At 33.9% G+C, this 15,834-nt stretch overlaps 5 protein-coding genes across 5 annotated transcripts; 2 read left to right on the forward strand and 3 right to left on the reverse strand.

Annotated features, from left to right (window-relative positions):
- Nucleotides 1-286: 286 nt before the first annotated feature.
- LOC21391182 lies at nucleotides 287-1,934 on the reverse strand. The gene has a single exon (XM_010102754.2). It carries the CDS (start codon nucleotides 1,732-1,734, stop codon nucleotides 646-648), a length of 1,089 nt encoding a protein of 362 aa, XP_010101056.1. The 5' UTR covers nucleotides 1,735-1,934; the 3' UTR covers nucleotides 287-645.
- A 3,068-nt stretch (nucleotides 1,935-5,002) lies between these two features.
- LOC21391183 lies at nucleotides 5,003-5,586 on the forward strand. The gene is made up of 2 exons (XM_010102755.2): nucleotides 5,003-5,216; nucleotides 5,348-5,586. Exons 1-2 carry the CDS (start codon nucleotides 5,012-5,014, stop codon nucleotides 5,572-5,574), a joined length of 432 nt encoding a protein of 143 aa, XP_010101057.1. The 5' UTR covers nucleotides 5,003-5,011; the 3' UTR covers nucleotides 5,575-5,586.
- A 1,246-nt stretch (nucleotides 5,587-6,832) lies between these two features.
- Nucleotides 6,833-9,040, reverse strand: LOC21391184. Its single transcript, XM_010102756.2, has 3 exons — nucleotides 8,900-9,040; nucleotides 8,071-8,138; nucleotides 6,833-7,977 (listed from the first exon to the last, which is right to left on the reverse strand). Exons 1-3 carry the CDS (start codon nucleotides 8,997-8,999, stop codon nucleotides 7,033-7,035), a joined length of 1,113 nt encoding a protein of 370 aa, XP_010101058.1. The 5' UTR covers nucleotides 9,000-9,040; the 3' UTR covers nucleotides 6,833-7,032.
- A 962-nt stretch (nucleotides 9,041-10,002) lies between these two features.
- On the forward strand, nucleotides 10,003-11,821 carry LOC21391185. The gene is made up of 2 exons (XM_010102757.2): nucleotides 10,003-10,266; nucleotides 11,016-11,821. The coding sequence occupies exons 1-2, from the start codon at nucleotides 10,173-10,175 to the stop codon at nucleotides 11,678-11,680; spliced, it is 759 nt and encodes a 252-aa protein (XP_010101059.1). The 5' UTR covers nucleotides 10,003-10,172; the 3' UTR covers nucleotides 11,681-11,821.
- A 1,032-nt stretch (nucleotides 11,822-12,853) lies between these two features.
- Nucleotides 12,854-15,213, reverse strand: LOC21391186. Its single transcript, XM_010102758.2, has 2 exons — nucleotides 14,977-15,213; nucleotides 12,854-13,160 (listed from the first exon to the last, which is right to left on the reverse strand). Exons 1-2 carry the CDS (start codon nucleotides 15,136-15,138, stop codon nucleotides 13,095-13,097), a joined length of 228 nt encoding a protein of 75 aa, XP_010101060.1. The 5' UTR covers nucleotides 15,139-15,213; the 3' UTR covers nucleotides 12,854-13,094.
- Between the last annotated feature and the right edge of the window lie 621 nt (nucleotides 15,214-15,834).

The raw sequence follows: 15,834 nt of genomic DNA on the forward strand, positions 1-15,834 counted from the left end.
AAAGCATTGAACATTGCGCATGGAGATCTTTTCTTTCTCCTTCCCTATTTATCAAATCTTAAACATCTACTCTTGAGGTATGGTGACACCAAACCGAGAATGCTGTAAATAGGCTTATATGCATAATACAGATTTTCATGCCTTGTGTACCACCATCGTGAGTTTCAACGAAACAAGCACATATAGCTAATGTCATATACAGTAATAATGTCCTCAAGAAAACAGAACAGCATAGGATGTCTTGTACACAACTCTAGAAGAAATAACAAATAAGCAAGGCTGGAGATTAATCATATCAAATCACTTTTATTTCTGCAAAAGAGAGAGGAAAAAATGACAAAAGGGTGTTTGTATTTTCAATTTACACAGTACTTTTTCGATTGTTTCACGTCAGAATTGGACGTGAAAACATAACCAAATCCCTTCTCTGATCTCTAATATACAAGAAGTGTAATTATTGAATAATAATCAATCATACATATTTCATATTAAAGAAAAAAGGACTAAAAAAAAAGTATAAAGAATATCACTACCGGACCTACTCTGTCCTGGGTTAATCTGAAAAATGGCAGAAAAACAAAAGGCAAAGAAGAAAAAGAAGAAGAAGAATACCAAAGGCATAATATATATACCGAAGTAGTTGATTCAGAGCTTCTGATGAGAGTCAATGAGCAAAGCATTGAGCATGATCTGAACGGCGGCTTCATAGACAGGCAGATCGTAATGCATCCCATCCTCCGTACACCGAACCCCACAATTCCAACTCAACGACTCGATGTCCAGCATCAAGAGGGGCCCACCGGATTGCCGCAGCAGCTTGCTCTTCCATAGCTGCCTGTCGTAAGATCCCCTCCTCTCGTCCGTCATCTTCTCCCTCTTCTCCTCCGTGTTCAGCATCGAGTTTATCAGCGTCGGCATACCAATCCAGAACAAGTGCGGCTGCAGCGCCGGCGCTTGTGATCTCGTCCCGTCGCCGGCGAGCTCCGGCGAGTAAGGAACCAGAGAAACGACGGAATCTCTCAGCTTTTTCAAGGAAAGTGCGTAATCGGATTCATTGGTGACGCGAAGCATGTGCCATAGGCCGGAGTTTATGACGAGGACGTCCGGCGGGGAGCGGCGGCGGAAGGCGGCGACCAAATCGGTGAGATTATCGGCGTAGGGAGCCCAGACGAAGTCGAGCCTGGCGCCGATCTCGGGAATTAGGGTTTGGTAATCGCTGTGGCGCTTAAAGAGATCAACTTTGGCAGAATCGAAGGAATTGGAGTCCGCGAGGAGGAGGCGGAGGAGAGAGAGAGCGACAAAGCGGGCCTGGGAGTCACCGGCGACGACGATCCACGAACCGTTGAGGAGATCGGAGGCGTCGGAGCGGGAGAGAGTCTGAAAATTACAGCTTGAGGAGGAGTTCGGCCATGACCAGGATTTGTGGTAATGGAGGGAGGAGGAATTGGAGTCGGAGAGGGTGAGGTTCCAAACGACGTCGTGGAGGAGGGAGAGGCAGGAGTGGCGGCGGGAGTCGAAGACGACGACGGCGGAGGAGAGAGAGGAGACGAAGAAGGAGGAGAGAGAGGAAGGGAAGAAGGGGGTGGAGAGGTGGACGCCGACGGCGAGGGAGATGAAGAGGGCGCCGCTGAAGAAGAGCATCTTGTTGCGGCTGAGATGCCATCCCGCCATGCCCATCGGGACCAGCACCACCACCAGCGCCGCCACCATGCCCAGCTGCACAGTTCCCAACATCTCTGCTCTTGTTGTTGTTGTTGTTGTTGTTGTTTGTTGCAGAAGAAGAAGGAAATCTTCTCCAGAATCAATCAGTTTACCATGTTTTGATTGTTTTGAGACTTTCAATTGGGATTTTCCCAAATCTGGTATGGTCGCCGGGGAATGGGAAAGTCCCGTTGGATCTACTATGCATACATATGCATTAAATAAAAAATATAAAAGAAAATAATGGTTTTTTTTTTATCACTTACCAGAAATAGACAAAGATAGTGAATTGACATTTAAAAAATAAAAAATAAAATTTAAGTAAGAGAGGGTTAAATATGAACTTCCCTTATAAAACTTGAGGGGGAAAATTGGAACGAAATATAAATGATATTAATTAGTAAGGGTATGATTATCCGGAAAAAAAAAAAAGATATTAAGGGTGGGATTGACGTAAAAGTATGTCAGATCTCTACCGCATTTTTTCAAGAAGAGATCTTGTATTATAATTTGTGAAAGATATACAATGGTGAGTATTTATATCATTATTGTATTGAAAATAATACAATAGTATACGAGAATATCAAAATAATATATATAATAAAAATGAGAATAATATAGCAATCACAATCACCGTATTTTTAGGGTCCGTTCACTTCACTGATTTGAGTTTGTAATTCGAGTTAAGATGTGATTTTATGTGAGAGTTTTTTATTGTAGTAAAAAATTTAGATGTGACTATTTTTAAGAACTTTTTATTCTAATAAAACTTAAATTCTAAACTCGAATCGGTAAAGCGAACGAGTAGTTTGGTTAGCCATTTGAGCATTTTTCAAATTTAAAACCTTTCTAAATCAAAAATAAACTATACTACTATTTAAATTCATAAATTTGAACTCTAAACTTATAATTATAACTAAGGTTCATTACAAGCTTCGTTCATTCTAGGGGGAAAAATATCAAAGATACAAATTGCTCAATAAATGTAAAAGACTATTACATTATAGTTCAATTCAAAATTTAGTTTATTTTCACGCCCTCTCTGAAAAATTTCTTGACTCCGTCACTAGTTCTAGTATAGTTTATCGTCAAATTTGACTGGCTAATAAAAATATCAATAACCTATGTTATGTTATAACATTTTAGTTATAGTATGTTATAAATTTGTTTACTATAGTACTATTAAAAAAGTGGCTAAAATCCTGATATTTACTAGTTTTTCATTGATTATATATATTGTTCTCGACACCAAAATTCGAGTCCCTTACCTTCAAGAAAACAAGCATTTGACGTAATAAAGATAAAAAATAGAAATAAAAATGATATTTTAATTTAGTGTAAAATGAGAGAGAAATAAAAAATGACTTTTATTCATTTTTTATTTTTTGTTTTTGTTTTCTCCTTTCTCGAGTAAAGAGAGATATTAATGAGTTTTTTTATACTGAAAACAATCTCTTGATAAAACAACCAAACCCATTTTTAAAAATGATTTACTGTCTGAGATTAAAAACGTTTACATTTTTATTTTCATACAAAAAATAAAATCATTTTAGAACGAGTTCTAAACGCGCCCTAAAATTATGCATTGTTTATTTCACCTATTTGAGTTTTCAGTTTTAGATTTTTACAGTTAAAAGCTCTTAAAAAATGTCACATCTAACGTTTTCTGTTATAATTAAAAACTCTTAAAAAATATTGTGCGTGTTTAAAACCGTTTTTGAAAACGATTTTCACGTATTTCGAGAAACAAAAGATGAAAATGAAAACGAAACGACGTTTGTTTAACAAATATTTTGAAAACGAAAATAAAAATGAAAACAGTGAAAATGATTTTTATGAAGGAATTAGAAAACAATTGAAAGTTATTTTCACTTTTTTATTTTCATTTTTTTGGTATTTATCAACAATATTATAATATATTACTTAATAAATACGATTGCACTTTTTTATTATACTCAAAATAATATCTTAAAAAATCAACTAAATGTATTTTCATAATTGGTCTCATAATGATTCTCAAAACAATCTCATTTTTACTTTTTATTGAAAACAAAATCATTTTGAAACTAATTCTAAAAGCTCCCATTATATTTTAATTCAAATTAAAAACTTAAGACTTGTTCGTTTGCATTTTTTGAGTTTATGGTGACTTGAGTTCAGATCTTAATTTAAGTTAAGGTGTGACTCTAATTTGAGTGTGTGTTTGGATGGACACATTTTGAGTTATGGTTTAAATTGAAAATCTATTTGAGTTTGTGTTTAGGTGGATGAAAACTTAAATTTATATTTAGATAATATTTTAATAAAAACTTAATGGTGATGGAAAATTTTAATAGGGTATATGGGTGTGATTTTATTTGTCTTTCCGTTGTAAACACATAAAAAAAATCATATCAATCAGCATTAAAATAAAAAAATTATGGTATTTTTAAGAATAAAAAAATATTGTTCATTAACTTGAATTTGAGTTTATAAACTTGAGTTAAAAGAGGAGAAATTAAACTAAAATTTTAGCCTCAAACTTAAATTAAAATTTAAATTAAAACTTAAATTTTATAAAATAATGTGAATTTAAATAAAATTATAATTAAAATATAATTTTTTTTTGAGTTAAATTATAAATAAATAACTTCTTAAATTTATAAAATGAACGAGTCAAATCCATTTAATTAGTAATTAAGAAGGTAACACTATCTCTCATTTTTCAAGAGGGAAAAAAACGAAAGGATTGGAACCCAAGGTCTTGTGCTTCTCGCTCACTTCTACATGCCATCTCACAAAAACCTGCTCCAGTTATTATTCCTTCATGACTTGCCTTTTTTGAGTGTTTAAAAGTACGGAATATGGAGGAGTGGACAGACAGCCTGAAATAAATTTAATTTTAATTCCTGATTTTTTGAATTTAGATCATCTCTTTAATTTTTATAGAGTTTTTTTGGTAATCTTTCTATTGATATGTTTTAATTTTTAATCATTAAATTTAATTAAAATTATATTAAATTAAAAATATATGCAGATTAAATATATTTTAATATAAATTTAATGACTGAAATGATAAATACAAACAAATTAATTAAAAAATAATTTAATTTTTTTTATATAATATGACATAATATAATTAGTTAAATGTGAGAGGATTTTAAGTCCCTACTGTCTTCCATTTGTCGGTCTTTCTCTCGACATGACAATTGACAGACTAAATAATAAATGACCCTATACGATCATCATTATATTAAACACTACTTTTTAGCTTCTTATTCTTCTTCTTCTTACAACATTAATAATTTGATAGAGACGACGAATTGAAGAGATGATGATGGTAGAAGAACGGGCAAAGGAGGAGCTCAGAAATATTGAAGCCCAATACCCCAACAGTCATGAGTACCTTAAGCTTGAGCTCAAGTCCTTCATATTTCTTCTCCAATCTCACCACCATCACGATCATCTCAATATTCTTCTCAATTCAGATCATACCCAGTTCTTCCCTACCTCTTCCCCTGCTGTTGCCACTCAAGGTTAATTATTTACTCCATATATGTTCTTTTTATGCACAAGTGCTTTTCATTCTTTTGTTATTGCATTATATTATTTGTTATCACTGATGATTTTTTTCCCCCTTCATTAATATTGGTTCATTGTGGAAAAGAATCGACGAGTAATAGAAAGAGGAAGAAGGTGAGTGAGAATCATTGCATTGATAATGACAGTGATAAGCAAGAGTTAAATCAGATTAATCAAAGTCCAGAGGATATTGTTGTGAAGGAGACCAAGAAAAGAAGGGATAGAGTTGAACTAGTTCTTGAGAGAGCTCGTGCCTGTCTACGAAAGATCAGACATCTCAAATCCTCCCTACTTCCATGCTCTGCAGATTGATACTATGTATGGTTTCACCACATATACTGAACCATGAAACTAAAGGAATACTTTTTTTGTTTTTGTTTTTGGTTGTAGTAAAGAACTTGCCAACTGGGCTAAAGCTGTGATGTTCTTGCTTACTTGCATAGGATGACTCTCTAGCGTCTACTGTCCACTGTAGCTTTGGCATGGCATATTTCTGATGATTCATGGTTTGTGTTGAAAAATGCAACATATCACTATATTTTAGTGATGCGATATATCACTATATGGTTTATGTTTTGTATGTTTGCAAGTTTTTTCAAGGACTTGTAAAATATCACCTTTTGGAGCAAGGCCTATGCAAGTATAAAAACAAAATAGACTGAGTATGTACGGATTATGAAAATACTAAGGCTCAGTTTACAAAGAGAAAATTCTGAAAATTACAGACAAACATTGTTTGTACTTAGGTCTCACAAAATAATATGATCAAATGAGATTGGACTAAAAAATGGTATAAAGGACAAGTTGAATTGTTCCTATACAAGGTAAATGTTGTGTGGTCCTCCCCCAAAATGGTTGCAGAGGATCCATATTCTGTCTTTTCCTTTCCTTGTAATGATAAGAGGGGGGCAACTACGCTGGGGTTCCGCAGAAAGTCTACACTCTGCAATTTCTTGATCAGCACTTTTTATTTATTTATTTGCCTTATTTAAAAAAAAAATATATATATATATATATTTTGTTTTGCCATTTTCTTCATACCTCCAAGCTTATTATTTGTTAGATTGCATCCCCATGTGAATTCACTTACCATATAAATAGTGGAAAATGTATAAACAAATGAGATTTGGGCACGTGTTCTCTCTTTTTTTTTAGGGGATTATTTTGCCATTGTTCTTCTCAAATTCGTCACTATGGACGAGTCTTACATGTCATATGTGGAAATAAAAAATCTAACATGATAACATTAATCTTATTTTGTGTACCAATGACTTTGTGAAGGTTATAAAACCAAAATTTATCTACCATGTACACATTTATAATGTCATTGTTACACAGAATAATTCATGTTATACATCCTACTTCTACATGTTATATAGTGTAGAATCGGTCTTTATAACCGGTGGCCTTGCAGACAAACCCAGAGTTATCACAAAATTATCCGTACTTGAATGTTTTAGATGATAGTGATATCACAATGGAGTAAACTTGCCATTACGTATAACACTTGATGGTACAACCACATTTCAATATATTCCTTTTGATTACAAAAATTTAAACTGATGGCCTCTTAGCAATCATACAATGACTCACTGTAACTTCACGAGAGAAACTACCAAGGAAATTTTACCCCATAACATTTCTCTCTATTCTCAGGATCTCCCTAAACATGCATTTTCATGTGGTAATTTCTAAGCATGGAAAACCAAAAGGAAAAGCAAGCATTAAACCAGAGATAATAAGAACATGAGAACTATAATGTATTGGGTTTCAGTCATCACTATCACTGATCTCAAAAACTGCCTTCTTAACTAAAGAAGAAGAATTGAGGTGCAACCCTTTTCCATATCTAGATCTACAAAGACGAGCAGGAGATATTGTTTTGCTTGAAGAAATTCCAAGATTATCTAATGCAACGATGAGGCGTTTCCCAACATCAGCTCCATCAATCTTACCCTTTGAAGTTCCTTGAGAAGGACTGGTTGGCAAACGACAAGGCAATAGATTTGAGGGATGTTGGCGGCCGGAAAACTTGGGAACAGAATCAACTTGTGTGCTCAAGGCTCCATCATCACCACTTTTAGTCTTTGAGCGTTTTCGCCTCCGACTTTGACGTTTAGATGTGACATCAGAACTTGCAGGGCTGGCATGAGCCTTCATCTCACTAGAGCTCGGAAAGTATCTGTTAATGATGCTGGTAACAGATTTTACTTCTGAAAACATGTCACCTGTGGCATCTGTCATCTCTCTAGAAGCCTGTTGATATCTCGCCTCAGCTTCAGTAGCAAATGGACAATAATCAGAAATCTTGTTGGCAGTTAAAGACGAAGGCTTTGCACCTGCACAAACGAATTTCTTCTCATTTCCGTTATCTTTGTAATCTAAGATGCAGCTTTTCCTTTTTCTCTTCTTTTTCTTCTTTGGAGGTTTGTGACTCTGCAATTCCATTTCGCCATATTTCTCTTCCTCACATCTTTTATTGCTGTTGTCAATGCTTACAACAGAATTTTCTGGTTCCAAAGGATCAGTAATAATGCTATCATTCGATAGCACAAGATCAAGGTCTTTAGATACCGAATCAAGCAAGCATGGACAAAAAGGCTCGCTTGAAGTTCTTGCTTCTGCCCGAAGAAACCATGTTCCTCTCACACCATGAAAAGCACACTTCACAGGAATTGAGTTGGGAAGGTAGTAGAAGCATGATTTTTTCTTCACCTATCAAACAACAGCGTGCTACATTATAATCGCGAACGGAGAAAAAGTCAGCAGTGACTAGAAAATCAATGAAATAAACAACAAAATATGCACCATTAATCCATAAACTTCGATCTCTCCTGATCCAGGGAAGCATTTGATGTGCACTGTCTCAAGTTCTCCTAAAAATGTAATCAACAGATATTACAATTGTGTAAAATAAACCGAAGTGGATAATAGTACAAAGAAACTTTGAAATAACAGAAATGTTCCGTTATCATAACTTCAATACAACGGTCTAATGCCATAGTAGGGAGTGGAAAACATTCTCACTATGCCACTGACAGTATAATGCTCTCACAGTTTACATGGATGGTAAAACCATATAATAAGGATTGAAGTAACAAAAATCGTCACACTATTAAATTTAAATTCAACATTATATTCAGAACAGAATAAGGCCAGTTGGAACTAATAATCAGATCCCTTGATTAGAAACAATAGAGAAATTGACTAGATCAAATTCCAATAAAATCCCTCCCTTGATTCTCTAAAAGATACAAGCTTTAAGCAGCGTGGCATCATAATGCAACTGAAAAATGACAATCTACATTGCTAATAGAATTCATGATTTGTTTTTTTTTCTCCCTTTCATTCTTTATGCTTAAATTAGGCAAGATTTTTGCTTAAGAAGCAAACACCATACACACAAACAAATCTAAAACCCATGCACGAGAAAAAAGAAATCATCAGAAAAAATTAATCAATACTCGAGCAATAGTTTTCATGGTTAACTGAGGGAAATAAATAAATCCCATTAAAACTAAGATGGAATTGAGAAACATGTTCACAAATAAAATCTTATACTACATTATTTTCATCTGGGTCTTCAGAAACCAAAAGATTTTCCTTTTTTTTCCCCTTTTTCTGGGGGTTTACATACTCTTGAAGTCGCCTGCTGTGATGTTCGAAGGGACACAAACAACAAGACGAGTACCCAAGTTGGTTTGTGTAAAAATGGGAACTTTAATCTTCGAACCCATTTTCGACTGCCTTGCCACTCTGTAACAGCAAACTCCTCGGCCAAAATGAACATCCCCAAACCCAAATCCACCAACTCTGGGAAAGATGTTCGCCACTGTCTTACGTGGCACATCATAGTAAAGGGTCCCACTTAAACGATATTTTTTAGTTTCTGGCGTCACTATTTCTTTGACATTTTCACTTTAAGGTGACTCTACTATCACCTTTTTTATTTAAATAATAATAATATCACGTAGTAACTTAACGTGTCAAACATAAAAAATAAAAAAATAGCAAAAAAAATATGTATATTTAAAAAATAGATTGTGACTTTTTATTTTATTTTTATTAATTAAATGATAATTATTTATTTTTAAATGTAGTGATATAAATAATATTTTGAATAGTATTTCTAGTTTTTTTTTTTTAAATTTAAGGGTGGTATTTCTAGTTTTTTTTTAAATTTTAAGGGTGTGTTTATTTATACAATTTAAGTTATTATTTGAGTTGTGTATGTGAGAGAAAAATATTATAATAAAAAAATTAAATTTAAATTTATATAAAAAATTATAATAATATGACTTAAGTTATAAATTGAGTCATAAAAAATCTCATTTATTTTATTCATTTAAATTTTTAATTTTATATTTTTATAATTAAAAACTCTTAAAAATATCACATCTAACTTTTATTATAATTAAAATTTTTTAAAAAATATCATATTTCAACTTAAATTAAAAATGTAAATTCGTGAAGGAAGCAAAAGATCAAAGTGTAATAATAAACTCCTTTTAAACAAAAAATAATATAGTAGTAAACTCCCCCACGGTAATAGAAGAAGTGCCAGTACGACTATTAATTAAAGGAGCCACAAGAAAAGACTCCTAATAAATCCGAATTTTCTTTTTTTTTTTTCCTTGCTGAATAATAATGATAATAATTATAAATAAAAGAATAAATATTTCCCTAAAAATTAATAAATAAATATGAAACGCTGAAAGAGGGCAACGCAGTCATCTTACTGAAGGATAAAAAATTGGAAATGGAGAGAGCCCAAAAAGCCGTAGCGAGTAAGAAAGCGATTTCCTTTGCCCCGCCTCTGAGATTTCCTCACATCTCAATCCAAGAAGCCAGAGATAGAGATAAAACAAAAAAAAAAAAGATTTGAGTTTGATTGAGTTGTGAAAATTGAAATGGGGGTCTTCTCCAACAAGATCGACAAGGACCAATTGAAACCAGGCGATCACATCTATTCATGGAGGCACGCCTATCTCTACGCCCATCACGGTCTTCTTCTTCCTCTTCCTCTTTTATTTTTTATTTTTGAGATCATTCTTTTCTACTATTATTTTCTTCATTTTTTGTTTCCTTGGGTTGCGAAATATACAGAGGAAAAGGAAAAAAATAAATAAATTCAGATTATTTTTTTAGTTTAGTAACATTTGGTTAATCCCCTTTAGCCAATTTGGGCTTGCAATGGTGTCATGAATTGTTTTGAGGCTGATGGCATATTTAAGATCAGAAGATGTAAAATGCAAGTGGTTTCTTTCTTTCTTTCTTTCTTTCTTTCTTTTTTTTTTTCAACTTGGAAAAGCTTGTGTGATAGATAACTTGAGATGGCTATTAAGATTGAAGATCATTACAATCTAATCAGAGGGAAGATATTCTTTGATCATTATATTAAATTTACCAGCTTGCTATTATGCTTATGTACTACTTTTTCTTTCATTTTTTTTAATAGGAATTGTATTAGTACTTTTCTGTAGACTGGAAATTGATAGTTTACTCAGATAGGTTGTGCTTAAATTAAAAGTTTTGGCCTTAAAATGACTTTGAATGTGATTAGTGAAAGTTAAACTCAAACCAGTCCAGTTGAGTTAAGAGTATCTATCGGGCATTTGTAATTTAGGAACAAGTAATGCTTTCTCACCAACCCTCTTTTCCTCAATAAGAATCCAACTTTCTTGAATTTGCCAAATTCCATTATAGGTATTTTGTTTTACTACTCACTAGCCTCTTTCATGTGATTCGTCCAGGAATATATGTTGGTGAAGGAAAGGTGATCCACTTCACTCGAGGAGGTGGGCAGGAAATTGGCACGGGAACCTTTCTGGACCGCATCATATTCAGCTCGTCTCCATCCCATTCCGTGGACAATCCATGCCCTAGATGTGGTGATCAATCTAGGCTTAGCGGCGTCATATGTTCTTGCCTAGATTGCTTTCTCTGGGGTGGAGAACTCTACCTCTTTGAATATGGCGTCAACCCAGCTTTCTTCATCGCCAAAGCTCGTGGAGGAACTTGCACACTTGCACCTTCCGACCCCCAGGAGGTTGTTCTCCACCGCGCCTCTTACCTCCTCCAGAACGGCTTTGGTGTCTATGATATATTCAAGAACAACTGTGAAGACTTTGCTATATACTGTAAAACAGGCTTGCTTGTGTCCACTACGTTCAGTGTGGGCAGGAGTGGGCAGGCTGCATCCTTTGTGGCGATGGCGAGTTCCATCATTTCTTCACCGCTCAGGTTTTTAACCACGAGTTGCTCTGGCCTCGCTGCTGTGGGGTGTGGCATGTATTGCATCAATCGGTTGGTCTCTGATATTGGAGTTCGACGTGATGTTACTAAAGTTTCAGTCGAGAGACTTGTTGCTCACCCTGGTTTAGTCTCCGAGGCTTCAACTGAAACTGTTAAAGACTAATTCTTCATTTATTTGGGACAGTGGACCACCAAAAGACCCTTTCTTTTTTTTTTTTTTTTTAAATTTTATTGTAAGTGTGAGATTGTGCCTTTGGATTGTTTCAAACTTGGTGTAAACATTCTACTATTGCTTGTCTTGTCAGAATTTTTGGTTTGTTTTATATTTTCGTCCATTCAAACTCGGGCAAATTTGTTTTCTGTCAAATTCGTTGCGAGTTGGACACTATCAACTGATTTGGTGCTTAGGCCTAAAGCTGCAACTTTGGGCCGCTTGGGACGGCAAAATAAGTGCAGGCTAGGCTGGGCCGGTCCGAGTTAACGGAGGGTCAGCCCAACCCAATGCGAAAGTCTCTCCAGCCGGGTCGAATCTTTATAAGAGCATCTTCAATGCTACGTTATAATTGATGTGTTAATTATAAATTTTAATATTTGAGTGAAAAAAATATTCTTTTTTATAAAATTATTTGTTGTGTTAAATTTCTCATATATGTTATAATCTGTGATAACTTTTTCACTAAGTATAACATATGAAAAATTTAATATTTGATTGCTATTGATTGAAATGTTATTTACATTTTCTATTTATTTTAAAAATAAAAAATTTACTTTTATAATTTTTAAAACTTAAAGGACGTTTGGTTTATGTATTCAAAATTATGATTCAAAATTATTCTCGTTTTACGTGTATTTTTTGTGAGAGAAAATATTGTAAAGAACCATGAATCATGATTCAGAATCAGAGACGAATATAGAAAACAAACGTCCCTTTAATGATTATGAAAAAATATATATTTAACATTTCAAATAGCATGTAAAAATAAAAATAACATATCATATTATACTTTTTAATATTAAATATACAATTAGTATTAACATTTACATTAGAGATAATCTAAGGTATTTTAAAAAAAATTAAAAAACAAAAAGTGTTCATGCCAACCTTGAATAAGCTTTCAGGCTCAAAATCTAAGCCGGACACGACCAAACCAACAAAAGCTTGACCTCAGGCTAATTCGTTCAGCCCAACCCAAACTTACAACTCTAGTTTGGTGTTGGGCTTTTCACTTTTCTTCTGCTGTTTGTTGGTGGTTAGGTGGCTGTTCCTTTCTTTGTTCTTGTTTAATGAAATCTCAATTATCAAAATTACGGAAAAAAGAAGGAAGAGAAAAGAAAAAAGAGAATCTAAAACATTTGGGAAACTGATATTGTTGCCTTTGAATCTCACAAACTACATACTATCATCAATATTCAAAAGCTAATTTGATCGATGTATAATCACATATAGACACGATTAGAAGTAAAAACACATGAACACCGGGACTTCTTACAAGAGTAACAGCTCACAAGAAAGTTTAAGGTCCATGATCGAATTGACAACGATATACTGAAAAATACTGAACCCCAGTAATCTCCAACTAATAAGGCCAAAAACTTGCACCCGGCTTCTTCACGAGGATCTGATTGTACTCTGGCCTTGAGGTCTGCAGATAAATTAATCAAATATCAAAGCAAGTAGTTTAAAAAAAAAAAATCTTGGGGTGTTTCATGTGATACCTGGAACACAAACAACATATTTGTGGGTTTTTCCAAAACAGTGAAATTCCCTTTCATTAGTTCTAACTCCTATGATTTCAGTTCTAGTGGACAAATAGTATTTTGTAGAATTTATATTGTTAGAAAATGAATGGCAGACATTTTAAGATAGATGTCAGATTTCTTCTACATTCAGGAAAGAAGTGAAACGTTCAGTTTTGAGATAAGGAAATAAAACAGACATCTTGTTAATTTTGAGTTGGGTGTTGTCGTTTTTTTGTTTGTATTCTCTATTTTCAAGAGGTCTTCTTGTTCTCTGTTTCATTCTTTAGTGTATTCTCCTTCTAGCAATCAAAAGACAGAAACTTAACAAAATTAGAAAACAATAAACACAGATCGGATAGAGATATTTAACATGACATGGTTCAGCTTTCCGCCACCAACGTCCACAGTCGGTTACTCATGCCTTAGTTTGCACCCTTGGTTGATGACTAGTGACGGAATTTGCTCAAAGCTGACACAAAACTGTTATAGCTATAAAATTGTGACTGTTTGAAATTTTAACTCAAAACAATTTGAGCAGATTAATGAAATGTATAGGTGCAGGACTATTCTATACCAGTAAAGTTTAAACATGAAATAGAACTAAGATCAAGAGCATGAAAAGGCAATTCTAGGAAAGCCAATAAAATGGTGATAAAACATCAGTAAAGACTGATGTTATAGAATCTAAGATTCATCATTTCTAAGGATAAAACATCAGTGAAGAAGATGTAGTCCATGAAGAAAGAAGAGAGGGATAGAGTCCTATAGAAGCACCCTAAAACTAGCAACTCCCCATGATAAAGACTAAAGAAAGACCAAAAACCATCTGTTCATAACAAGTACAGCAACCACCCCCACTATTAAAGCAGAAAAACAGAGATGTGATACTAAAACAGGAAAATACGAGAACATAAGACCATAAACGGTACACTCAAAGACGGCGGCTACCCGAGATTTCTGGTCATGCTCAGCAAAAATCCGTATGGGCATGCATTATGAAGGTATGAAACTGCTTTTAAGTAATATGGATAAAGGAGAAGCATAAAGAATGTGAACATAGACAGTAAAGCATGTATGACCACCAGAAAGTTTTCACATTTATCTTAAACAGTATAGGGCAGCAGAGAATGATCTAAGTCAAGGATTATGAAAAAAATAGGCCGCGTTCATTTCAAATGACAACTCAAACTTTTTGCTACAGTATTCTCTCTTTCTCTCGTATAAATCTACTTTTCAACTTCTCAATTTAACCCGCAAAACGAACGACCGGTCCTCATTCCAACAGCTTAAGCTTTCGGGAGGATTAGTAAAGCAACGTCCCAATAATTTTTAAAGAGGACTCGGACTCATGGCAATCACAGTATTTGGAATTAAACCTTAGTCAATAATCGTATTAAGAAATTTCGATCTCAAAGGTTTAGTTTTAGCACATATATCACCTAGGAGGGTTGCGTAATAGTCTCAACAGCATTCTTCTTCTGAATACTCGGTCACAGTGAATATTATATTTTCGTATTCCAACAACAATTAACATATTAGTATACTGAATCCTTTACTTCTATGCAATACCAACAGATTTAAGCAGATTAAGCGAAAACATCACTCATATAACACCGATAACAATATCAGATTCCCAATTTCTTGGTTAATAAAAGAAAAGTGTGATATAAAAAAATAATGGAGGGAAAATGAAGAAGAGGAGAAAAAGCGGTAACGAACCAGATCTTTGAAGATGAGAAAAGCGATGAGGAAGAAAAGGACGAAGAGGATCTCAAACTCGGCAAGTCTGACGAATCGGAAGACGGAGTTGACTGCCCGAGTCACTGCCGATTCATCCCTTTCCCTTCTGTTCCTGCTTTCCGCTCGCCCTGCACCTGCCATCTCTCCCTCTCCAACTTCTGTTTTCGTTTCAGGAAAAATATCTGTTTATTTGTCCTTCAAGACTCCGACTCCTCCCTCTATCCTTTTTCTCTTTTTTTTTTTTTTTTTTTTGGTAATTTAAATTAAATTTGTTTTTAAATATCTGTTTATTTGTGCTTCAAGACTCCGACTCCTCCCTCTATCCTTTTTCTCTTTCTTTTCTTTTTGGTAATTTAAATTAAATTTGTTTTTAAAATTCAAAAATATAACTTTGTAGTTAAAGAAAGATAATTACGAAAAAAATAAATCAGGAGTACATTTATGCAATTATCCCCAACTAAATTTCGAACTTTCAAATAACTTAACAAAAGTTTTTTTTTTTAAGAAAAGGAATAACATTAGACAAAATAAAATTGTTGTCAAATTTTAATTAATTGAACGGAGACAAGGCAGCTAAATTCAAAATAATGAAAATAATTACAAACACTTTATTCATTATTGATTTTAATTTTGTGATAAAATCAATTGAGCTTCTAACTACCAAATTCAACAGTGTTGGTTACTATTCGGTACTATGATAGAGTTGACAATAATCTCCACGGGACGGGACCTGGTTCCGAACGGAGTGCATATGGAGGACGATTATTAGAGATAAGAATGGGATAATCTAATTCTCAATTCGTGGTGGGCTTGAGACAAGAGCCGTACTGATATTAA

The sequence above is a fragment of the Morus notabilis genome, unplaced genomic scaffold (assembly GCF_000414095.1).
Source record: "Morus notabilis unplaced genomic scaffold, ASM41409v2 Scaffold1861, whole genome shotgun sequence".
Classification (NCBI taxonomy): Eukaryota; Viridiplantae; Streptophyta; class Magnoliopsida; order Rosales; family Moraceae; genus Morus; species Morus notabilis.